Source organism: Protopterus annectens, chromosome 11.part0 (genome assembly GCF_019279795.1).
Source record: "Protopterus annectens isolate FY-2018-M chromosome 11.part0, PAN1.0, whole genome shotgun sequence".
Lineage (NCBI taxonomy): Eukaryota > Metazoa > Chordata > Ceratodontiformes > Protopteridae > Protopterus > Protopterus annectens.
This window is the reverse complement of record NC_056745.1, coordinates 1049639377-1049651581: the sequence shown is the minus strand read 5'-3', so window position 1 is coordinate 1049651581 and position 12205 is coordinate 1049639377. Positions and strand designations below refer to the sequence as shown.

At 38.9% G+C, this 12205-nt stretch overlaps 1 protein-coding gene across 1 annotated transcript in view; it reads left to right on the top strand.

Annotated features, from left to right (window-relative positions):
* The window catches only part of LOC122815018 (kinesin-like protein KIF21A), a 1294913-nt gene that overhangs the window by 127817 nt on the left and 1154891 nt on the right, over window positions 1-12205 (top strand). The window contains exon 4 of the mRNA XM_044087270.1: window positions 5802-5991. Within this exon, the coding sequence (XP_043943205.1) occupies window positions 5802-5991 (190 nt within the window). The remainder of the gene's footprint in view (window positions 1-5801; window positions 5992-12205) is intronic.

Sequence of the window (12205 nt, the reverse complement as noted above, 5' to 3'; positions counted from 1 at the left end):
GGATGTTATGGTAAAGGAAGATTTGATATGGTTAACTGATTGAGGAAGAAAGAGTAGCAATTTTGTTTTTTTGTTTTTTTTTGGGGGGGGAGGGGGTTAAGGATAAGCAGGTGTTTTTTAAGCCAGGTCTCAACAGAGTTGAAGGATGTCTGGGTAATTGATAGGAGTTCAGAGGAGGAGTTTGCAGTAGTGATGACTGTTGAGTCATCAGCATATTGGATGATGGTAGACTTGAGGACAAGAGCAGTAAAGTGAGTTGGTAAAGATATTAAAAAGTAGAGGTCCAAGAATGGACCCTTGGGGAACACCAGTTTTTACGTGAAAAGGGGAAGAAAGTGCAGAGTCCCACTTGACAGCCTGCTGTCTGTTAGTTGAGATGATCTAGAGAACCTTATAAAGATGACTCCAGAGAACCTTCCATGGAGTGCCAGGCACAGCCACCTGGGGGAAAATGGCTCAGGGGCAGACCCAGGACATATTGAAGGGATTTACCCAAGAATCCCACATGATGAGCTTTAGACTGTTACTGAGGATGTGGAGGTCTGGTTACCATATTCAGCTAGCTGTCACCAGGACAAGCAGTTTAGAAAATAAAGATGATGATGATAGAGTATGTTGGTGTTGTAGTGGACTGTTAGATGTCAGACGCTACAGGATCATGTGTTTGTGGTTTATTTTTCTGGTGTCAGACCTTTGTTAATGGTCTCTGGAGAGCTTAACAGTATCACCTTGTCTCATTTAGGCCGTTCCTTCCTGCAGCTAAAGTCATCCTTGATCTCTCAATCTTGATGGATGCCTTGAAGCCATAGGATGTTGAGGGCACATCTGCATAATGATTCATAGGAAGTGCACTTCTTGGAGTGATGGTCACAAAGAAACCAACTAGAGGTACGTGCATTGCTTTTTGCCATGAAGACACTTGAAAAGTTGATGAGAGCAAACCCCATTCTAGTCCTGTCCTAAAACAGTCCTCCTTTTGCTACCTAATCAAGCAGGGCAGCACAAAATTATACCCTCTTTATACAGAAAATGAGTTTTGCTTGGGGCTATGGACAAATGCATAATCCTTTCAGCTATTCATAGCATGTGAATAGGTTTGAATATCCTAGAGGACTCTTAGAGTCTGAGTCTGTTGTATAGCTCTTTTTAGAGCTGAGGATTCAGGAGTCCTATCTGGTCAGTCTTCCAGAAGTTGTTTACCCTTTAGGTCTACCTCTGTCACTTGGGGGCATGCAGTCCTTTCCTCCTCCTGGTTAGTGCAGAAGGGCAAGAGGGAGTTGCCAGTGAACACGTTTTCCATCTTGTGGTGGTGGAGATTCCAGTATGTATGCCCAATGTTCACCCTGATTCCACATCTGATTGCAGGAGTAAAAACTATAGCTATTTATTATGCCCCTTTAATGGCTGTAATGGTTGTAGGTTTAGCCTCAAACCTCTGCAGCCTAATTGAGGTAGCAGCCACTTCCACCACTGAGTCTGGCTTTTTGTTTAGATCCTATAGTTCCACCTGACCTTCCAGCAACAGTTTCATTGACACCAGTAAATGACCTTCCACTTGCAGGACATTCAGGGGAAAAAAATGAAAAATGCTTATCAGGTCTACTAAAGGAGCCCACAAACTTGCTGGTCTCTGATGCCAAAGATAATTATAAATCCTCCTTTAGCTGTGTTAGAAAAGTAAGAAACAATACCCTATGTATATTGCTATGAACTTTTTCATAATGGCTGCTATTCTGATCCAACAGACATTGTCATCATCCCTGCAAACAAATTAAGTGCCATCATCACCCCTCCAAAGCCATGGAAAACATTAATCCCTTACTGCCCCCAATTATCTGTAAAGATCGTTTAATGAAAATACTAACCAAGTCCAAAAATACTTCCTCAGTGATACCTGACAGTATAACTGGTTACTTTAATAGTGTTAAACATGCCGTTGCAGACATACTCCTTGAACTGTTTAACCTAAGTTTAGCTGCAGGTTTCTTCCATAATGAGTGGCCCACTCTAGTCATAATGCTTCTCCATAAAGGTAATAGACAACCAACCCAAGTATTTAAATATCTATTAGTCTTAACAGCCTCATCTACAAAGCTGTGGAATGTTTTATAACTGACCTCATAAAATGTATTATGAAAAATATTATTCAACTTGACCCCCAGAAATTTGGCTTTGTGAAGGGTAAATCCTGTCAATTGAATCTGGTAAACTTTAAAGGGGTACATAGTCTGTAGACAGTGGCCATGCCGCTAAACATGGTGCATCTTGAGCTGGCCAAGGCTGTGTGCACCATTTGCCATGCTGGCATCATAGAAGCTAAATGTGTTACAAATTAACCAATATGTTCCATCCTAGGAGGGACTTCTATCATTGATACACTGTCTCAGGGAGGCGTGGTCCAAAGAAGGGAGTTGCCATTGGATGTAATCAAGAAACATGGGGGGGCAGGGAAAGCGTGTGGGTAGGACATAAAAAATCCCTCCTTCCCCTTGGATGGAAACACAGTAAAGCTGAGCTCTCAGAACACCCATGAGATCCATGACCGGTCCCATCAAAAAACTGAGTAATTCTTAGGGGTGAGAGCAGGAGAGTAGTAGCTAGTAGACTTGGAGTTGGCATAGGGTACTGTGGGACGGGTTGATAACGATGAGGTCAGAGGGGACAAAAACATTTAGAAAAAAATTGATCCATATGTGGTAAGATGGCTAGCAAACTATCTGAAGTAAAGAATCCACACAGCGCAAGTTGCAGGTGGCTCGTCAGACTGTATGAAAGTGATCAGTGGTGACCCTTTGCACTCTGTGCTGGGGTAGTTTTCTCCTTCTTGGTTTTTACTTCTCAGATCTCCATGCAGAGAGCCGAGACTTCTGGCTATCAGTGTTTGCAGATGACTGCAGAGTAGGGATTTTTTTTTTAAAACAACTTTATTGAAAAACCACTTGTAGGATAATTTACATTTATATAAAAGTAATGAAACTGTACTAAGTTTGTGGTTATAAACGTACTTCAAATATATTGCTATATACCTTATAACCTAAGCAACGTTACATAAATTATTCAATTCCTGCCCTTTTTTTTAATAAACAAAAAATTGAATGATCACTTATGACACAGGCAATCATACATTTATATAAATGAAAACAAACAACACTGACACAATTCTAGCTACAAGCATTTTACATCACAAACCATAACGACACACTCCCAGTGGAAACATTATACATCACTCAGACTAGGGATTGTTGTTAAGTCACCTTCTGACACCCAGAATCCTCCACCATGAACTCTCCCTCAGGGGCTCTGGGTGGACTGACAATAGGCTCAGACTAAATGCTAAAATGTGTAGTATTGTCACTTTTGGAAGAGAACCCATGCCCTTATTGTAGAGTATATACATTATACCTCTACAAAATGAAAATTTAGTCAGGGACCTAGGAACCGGGGTTAATTTTCTCTTTCTTTACCATCATGTTGTAGTGGACGTCAGGAAATCCTTTTGTTTAGTACAGCTAATTGAAAAAGGAATGCCATCAAGGTTTAGAGAGGTTCTCTCCCTTATACTTAGCATTGAATCAGACCAACTATTGAGTACAGTGTCCCATTTGGAATGTATCTCACTAAATATACCAAACCATTAGAAAGACTTCAAAGATTCCTAACAAAAAAACTCAAAGGACTAGAGTCCCTCAGCTATGAAGACTTTAGTATCTTACAGACTTCTGAGGGGAGATCTTTGATCATGTAATTGGTGTTACATAGCCAGAACTTGCTGACATAATATACTTTCTGCAAGTTTGGAATCAGCTCAGCATCAAATAATAATTTAAGATTAGTAGTAAATTAACATTACTACCTACAAATAGACGTATACAGACACCAGACTGCAACTGCAGTTACTTTGCCAGCCCCATCACAGTATAAAAATGTGATTGCTGAGCATATACATGTCATATCAGGATGCCTTTGAGATGTACATGCCAGCTACAGAATGTCTGAGTATTCAGTGACCATGCTTCACCAATGAAAGGAACCTTTCATATACCAGCACGACTGGAAGGTGTGTGTTTGTCTGTGTGTGTGTGTGTGTGTGTGTGTGTGTGTGTGTGTGTGTGTGTGTGTGTGTGTGTGTGTGTGTGTTGTTTGTTGTTTTTCTTAAGATTTGAAGGGCTTTTCTTTCTTGACATTTTTTTTGCCCACCCCCTCCTTCCGCCATTTTGTTTGTTCTTCAGTGTCTCCTTCTCAATTTCCACAATAAAGATTGAGAGAGAGGGAAATACATGTGCTTGGCATGACCTTTCTTGTCAAAAATTATAGCAGTAATCGTAACAGGCCTGTGTAACTGTTTTAATCCAATTTTCTTCATTATTGGTTTATTTTGGTTGATTTCTCTCAAGTTTTTTTAACATTTTGTAAAAAACATTTTATTGGATTTTCTTGTGTCATGTGATTTTAAAACAATTTATGTACCTAAAGTTTGTAATTAACAGCTCAGTCTGATGAAGTTTCCATGAGATCATTAAGTAGAAGTGAAAGCATTTCTTAGTGCTAGCATTTATTCTTCTGGTGCACTTTTCTGTTTTTTTCAGTAATTTTTATTTTTGTTTTACATTTGCAAAAACCATAACCATTCCATATTTACAAAGTGACCATAATTGCATGTTATACATTGTTGATAAAGTAGAAACATGTAGATCATAATACCTAACTACAATATATACAAAGATGCTTTCCCAATTAATGTCATTAGTCTAAAAACAGCACATACAAAAATGATACTTCATCCATAGTTAAGCTGTGTACTCGTGGGAGTACTTTCCAGTTCATAATATATGGTGTACCTGGTGCTTTTTACTAATAAGATGTTATAGGACTGTTGATTTCCCTGAAAGGGACTGGGCCTGACATTGAGGCAATATTGTGTTCTGGGCCTTGCTGATGTTGTAATCTGACTTAGCTACTGTTCTTTATAGGTTATTTATCTAACTGTGTGCATACCTCTCAGCCTCTTAGTGCAAGAAATCCAGAGAAAGCCTGAAATAAAGGGAGGACAAAGGCCCAGAAATAGGGACACATTTTAAGTATTTGTCTAATAAGTGTAAAAAGTTACTAAAATAACAGGATTTGTGTTTGGGTGTGTTTTCTGAAGGACTTAAGGTCTGCATTTCAAATGTATGTCATTATTTAGTGACTTCAGTTCTCTGTGATTTGTCAAGAAGCCACATATTTTATGAGGAGCAGACCAAAATCATGAAGCAAAAATCTGGGCAGTTGAGAGGTATGATGCCGAACTGGATTAATTTGATTTCATAATAATGAATGTAAAGCTTGATTTATTATGTGTTCAGCATTGTGAATGGAGATTGCAGTACAGTGCGGATCAGGGAACTTATCCCTTTCCTCACTGTAGTATGATCTCGGAGTTGGTATATATGATGTGTGCTATTTGGTTTATGTTCCTTTCATGTAAAGCATTCTATTTATTCTGATTATTCCTGTCATTTAAAAGCAGTGTGCAGTCAAGCTGGAGAGAAGTGCTGAGGAGCCAGATTAGTGAACTGAGCATATATAGTCAACACAGCAGCTTTCAGTACAATTGTGATCTGGCAGTATTTTTAAGACATTTTATTTTCCCCTGTATCATTTGATAAAGCTTTGCAGACATTCTAAACATGTTGGAGATAATTTTATGAGCTTTTGATTCAGAGTCACAGAGCTTAATGCTCAACTTTGCACCTCACATGCTTAACTTGAACTCTTAGAATGTGGTGTTGACAAGTTATTTGTTCCTCTTGCATTTTTAGGGCAAAAGAATTATTGGAGAGGATGGAGTTGAAAGCATCAATGATATGTTCCATGAGAATGCTATGTTGCAGACTGAAAATAACAATCTACGTATGAGGATAAAAGCCATGCAAGAAACTGTTGATGCCTTAAGGGCTAGGATGACACAAATCCTGAGTGACCAGGCCAACCAGATTATTGCCAGAGCAGGTAATTCCTTCATCATTGGTTGAGAGAGCAAGAACATGCATCTCTTTATGGGTGTGTCTTCAAACTTGGATGCAGTTCGCACTTATAAATTTGGAAGCAAAAACATGTTTGATACAATATATGACTTTGTAAATGGTATAATGTATTTCATATATTCAGATGTCAAACTGATATACTAATCTTCATGAAGCTCAGATGCCTTAAACTATGTTAATATTTATTGTCCTCTCTCTCTCTCTCTCTCTCTATATATATATATATATATATATATATATATATATATATATACATACATAAAGATACACACACACACATATATATATATATATATATATATATATATATATATATATATATATATATATATATAGGCTTGCAATCAAAATTTCGAATGCTGGATTGAGAATGTAGTGTGGGCGAAAGGCGGTTTTCAAGGTTGCATAATGCTGCATTAATTCGATTTCATAATAATGAACGTAAAGCTTGATTTATTATGTGTTCAGCATTGTGAACGGAGATTGCAGTACAGTGCGGATCAGGGAACTTATCCCTTTCCTCACTGTAGTATGATCTCGGAGTTGATATATATGGTGTGTGCTAGGGAGCTTGCCCACCCCCCACTAAAACATGAAAGGATATACAGATTTTCAAAACCAGAAGTCTGAAATGTTGAACGTTGTGTATGCAACATTCAACATATAGGCTGGATGTTTTCATTTTCAGGATTTTAGTTTGGAGTTTTGCAGGCAAAATATTTTGCCGTTGAGTTTTTGTTATTAAACCATACACACACACACACACACACACACACACACACACACACACACACACACACACACACACACACAGATAGATGAATATATCAAGGTTGATTTTGAAGGAAAATAATAAAGGCAAACCTAAGTCCATAGTCTCTGAAGGCATTGTATAGTATACTTTCTTTGTTATTAAACTGATCCGTAGTTTTCATTTTAGATTTCTAGCTTCCCTAAGCAATGTGTTCTAGGAATATAGACTTTCAAATTGAATGGGATCAAGCATTGTCTTATAGAGCAGGAAGAAGTCTCACTTGTCAGTAACCTACAATAAATAGAATGACATTTTCTAAAGCTTCTTCCAGCACTGCGACTTTTCTAGTAAGTAATCCCACATTTGTAGATGGCTTTTTTGAAGAGTACTGAACACAGTAGACTATAGTCCATAATGGTCAGCTGAGGAAGGCATAAAGTGGTGCCATGCTCTTCCATTGCCTGCAGTGGCTGCAGACATGTTCTTTTAAATTGGATAGGCTACAGAGCATGTTTTGCTGACTTTGAGCAATTTATACTGATCGTAGTTTTAGGTTTTCATATACTTTTGCTCCTACATCTTTATTGATGGTGTCATTGTTATGATTTGGCCATTTAATTTTGTACTCATAATTTTTTTCATTTTACTAGGCTTCATGATGCTGCATTTAACAACATTAAAGAGGAGCTCATTATTTCTACATTTGTGTAATTTCTCTAGACTGTCTTGGATAACATTTTCATCTTTTTCTGAAGAAATTTTAATTAGTTAAATTCTTCTTAAATATTTCAGTTGCACTTGGTGACCTTTATGGTAATAATACTTTGTACTTTTTTGGTTGGTTCCATCTGTTTTATAAGTTTGTTCTGGCACTTTTGTCTGGTTTATTAATTAACAGATTTGGGAAGATTGTTTTTCTATGTTATTCTGCACTTCCATTTTCACAAGTAGATTTACTTGTAAAAGCAGTTTGTTTGTAGTTCAAACCCTGCTGGCCCATAGTCTTGTAGTTTAATTCACAGTGGTGGCAGAACTGTGTAATCCTGAGAGATTTTGATACTTAGTCATTTATTATTGCATTTTTTCCATAAACAGTGTTATTGGTAAATTCCTGCAGTAGAAGGTCAGTAGTGAGAGTATTGTCTTTGCTCCAGTTTGTGCTTCAGTTCTGTTATATTCTGCTTAAAGTTACATTCTGTGGCTGTCCCTTCCCCACTGCCTTTGACTGTATGCCTCTGTAGTTTGTCTGGTTGGTTTCTCTCCCACCCTTATTGCTGGCGTCCTTTTATATAAGGCTGTGTCTGAGACCTTCACCCCTTGTGATGATCTGATTTCCACAGTCCCTCCCTCCCCTCTTTCATTGCTGTAGATTGTTGTGTGAGCTATTTATGGACTCTTCCCAGCCATTGTTTTTTTTCCATAGATCCATGATACTGCATGCCCACCAAGCAAACCAGTATTCCTCTTGAGTAAGCTTCATTTACTACATATTGTCTCCTGTTCATTTTTCAAGGAGCTCAGCAAAGCTTGGAGTGTTAGCCTGAATTCAAGTACTGTTTTACTTGTATCCAGTGCTACCCAGGCACAGTTAAGTTCCTTTTGCTAAGTCAAACGTAAGTTATTCTGAATGATCAGTACTGTTTCCTGCTTTAATGTGTGAATTTCACTGATTTTTTTTTTTAATGTAAAAAAAATTGCTGTTCCTCACACTCTTACTGCTGTAAGACGTCTTGAAATTGCATTCAACAAGGGATTTCCATCTAGTTGTTTAAGTGTTTTTTGGTAGCATTGCACTTGTGGGTCTCCTCTACTTTATTTTTACATTAGGAGGGCTGGGTTTATTCATCTTGTGGCAGGAAGTGTTAACTTTCCGTAATTTAGCTGAGCTTGGAAATACTCAAACGGACTCGTAGTGTAGTCATTGTACTGGCCAGAGGGCTCATTAGTTTTCTTTATTTTTTATGCTGCTAGAAATGTGCATTTGCATGGGTTAGCTTTGCAAACACCTAGGAAGAATGGTTCATAAAACTGTACCATATAAAGTGGCAATATAGTGCAAATACCTCGAGCATCAACAAATTTAGAGCAGCTAGTTGGGAGTCAAGTGGCAATACCTGCAGATTTAGTTGAATTCATAATTGTCTGAACATTAAAGTTAGAAGAATTTAGTACTGTTTAACATAATCTTCCCTAATAAAGCACCCTTAATAGCCTTCTAACTCCAATACACCACCCCCTTGAAGTTCACAAATCAAAGGACTGAACAGTGTGGATATGCAATTTCCTAACTTTTCTGTAGCCAGGTTGGTGGATATGGGCATCTTGAAACAATGTAGCCATGGTTTCATGTTTACTGACAACCACTTAATCCTTAAAAAAGCAGACACAGTATAGTAGAGGTTTACTTACACAATGACAGTGGAGGCTAAACTCTCACTTACAAATGCACATCAAAACCGCACTCACATCGTTCACCTCACATAGTATACAGCATATAGTCAGACTAACGTGCTGAGGCACTTAAAAGCAAGCTTCCTTTAAAATAAAAGTTGTCTAAATCACCTGTTGTCAATGCTATGCCTCAGCAAGCCCAACGGCACTCAGGAAAAAATTGCAGTTAATACCACTCATACCGTCACTCTCACTGCACCCACAAACACTAAGCCCCTAAGGCAAGGAAGCACACTTCCCAGAGACTCCATTGTACGATACACTGATGCCCCTCTAACCAGGCTGAACAAGGAGAAGATCACTGCTAGTTGCATATCTGGAGGCAGAATCTGCCACATCCTGTATACACTTAAGCTGTTACACTACAGGTACTTATAGGATTCCATCATAGTCCATGTAGGTGTAAATGACCTGAGATGTACCTCCCTGGACTGTATAGAGTGAGACATTGTGGTGGTTGCAGACTGTGTGTGTAAGGCTGGTATGAGCCTAGCGTTGAGCAGGATATTAACATCACTAAGGATGATGCCACAATGTGAGCAAAAATGATCGATTTCAACAAGTCATCTTTCAGGTGTCATTCTAAGGGGATCCAATATCTGTCAGCTTGTGGAGGGCATGGTTAACAAACCACTTTGCTTTGCCAAAGATGGTCTGCACCTCTCTCCTGTAGGCTTTCAAATACTGGCTAAAACTTTATCCACCCCATAGTGCCTTTTTTTAGGTAATGCCAAATTGATAAACCTAGGGACACAACCAAATCAACTCAACTGAACCTCAAGGTGTTACTGGTCAAGGAAAAGAGCCTGAACAAAAAGCTGCATTCCCTCCAAACCCTCCTCACACTTGAGAATGTAGACATCTTTGCAGTTAATGAGATATGCTTTAAAGTAACAGATAGTACACTGATAGTGCACAGTTTCCGTGCCTTCTACACTTTTAGACCAATAGCTGCACAGAAAAGGGTTAAAGGAAGAAGTGTTTCAATATACATCGGTAATAAGCATACCACTAATGTACTCAAACAGGATGACATGCTGGAGTTCTTCCATGTGCAGATCACCATAAACAAAATCCCCTACTGTATCCTAGCCCAACTATAGGTCACACTTTGTGTCCCAAGAAGCTCATAATGCATGCATGGATCTACTGGAGACACTTGCCATGCAGCCTAACACCCTACTCATGGGAGAGTTTAATTATACTCATGGGAGACTTTAATTACCCCTCTGTAGACTGGGAATCCTACCTAGCATCAAATCTACATGCCCAGAGATTCCTGGACTTCGTAAATATGAACACCCTTGATCAAGTATTGAATCCATCCACTAGAGGCTTCAGTATACTAGACCTTGTGCTTACAAATATGGGAGAATGCTGACCCCCCCCCCCAAGTTCTCATCCTCTCTTGTATGGTCTGACCATAAAACCGGCACCCTCTAAATCAAATTCAACTATATATAATTCTATTAAAACTAGTAATAGTAAGGAACTATTCTAAGGTAAATTACCTTTTATTGAGTGATGTATTGTCAAAATTCAGTCTCCTTCCAAACCCAGAGAACACAGCAGGCTGTACTAAATTGCTCTTAGAAACTCTCTGCAACCGTGTGAGTAGCTGCATATAGGCTGCTGTACCTACCAGAAGTAAAAAAGAAAAAGTCAGCAAACAGTTTTTCCAGTGTATCCTTCTGGCAAAAGAATATTTTATTCCATGAAGACGGAGTAAAAAATTAGCCCTGTGGGGTCATACAGGTTTTGGCAAAAGCCTTCTTCAGCAACCACAGCACAAAAAAAATCTGGATTTTTTTTTTTTTGTGGTGTGGTTGCTGAAGAAGGCTTTTGACGAAACCGGTATGACCCCACTGGGCTAACTTTTTACTCAGTCTTAATGGAATAAAATATTCTTTTGCCAGAAGGCTACACTGGAATAACTGTGTGCTGGCTTTTTCTTTTTTGTTGTTCTGTTGATATGGTATAGCCGTGCACCAGCCACACGTGCAGGTATTTTGTTTGCTGTTGGTACCTACCAGAAGTAAGCCTAGGACTAGCCCTAGAAACAAACCACCCTGGTGGCATCCCAAATTAAACTGGATATACAACAAAAGGAAAAAATTAGGGTAAAAAGTCAGGAAGGGTAATTCCCATAAAAATAGAAACTGTCTCATCAAAGTAAAGAGGTAATGAAGAGAGTTGATTATGTCAAGCAAGGCCAACTTTGAGGTTAAGATAGCCTCCCAGATGAAAGATAACCATAAGGCCTTCCACAACAGTGTCAAAAACCTCAAGGGCAGCACACAGCAATGTGCTGCACTAGTAGTTAATGGTGCCACATTAACTAAGCTTGGGGGGGTATAGCAAACCTGGTAGTGGGCAACTTCAGTTCCAACTTTACCCCCCAACCATCTCCTCAAAAATACCCTCAAACATAACCTCTCCAGCTGTAATTAGGGAGCATGTACTCACTAAAGCCAAGAATATGGCATCTGTGGGCCCTGATAACATCCCAGGATGCCTCTTGAATAGTGTAAAATATGACTTTTCAGGACCCCTGGCATAGTTATTTAACAATAGACTTAAAACAGACTTTGTGCGATGTGAATGGAGAACTGCAACTGTCAACAACACTTCTTAAGGGAGGACCTTCAACAAATTCTGTAAACTACTGACCCATTATTCAGACTAGTCTTATTTGCAAATCCATGGAAATTATCAGTAAGGAAACAGACCTCCAGACACTGGATCCATCCCAGTTTGGCGTTATCAAAGGAAGTTCGTGCTTATTGAATCTGACGGACTACTTTGAAAAGGTCACTAAGACAGTGGATGAAGGGAGAACTGTGCCTACCTAGATCTAGCTAAAGCCTTTGATAAAATACCCCACTCTGGCATTGTCAACAAACTTATCTAGCTAGGTATAAACCCCTTTATAACATGCTGGATAGCTAGCTGGCTCACTGAGAGAATCCAGGAG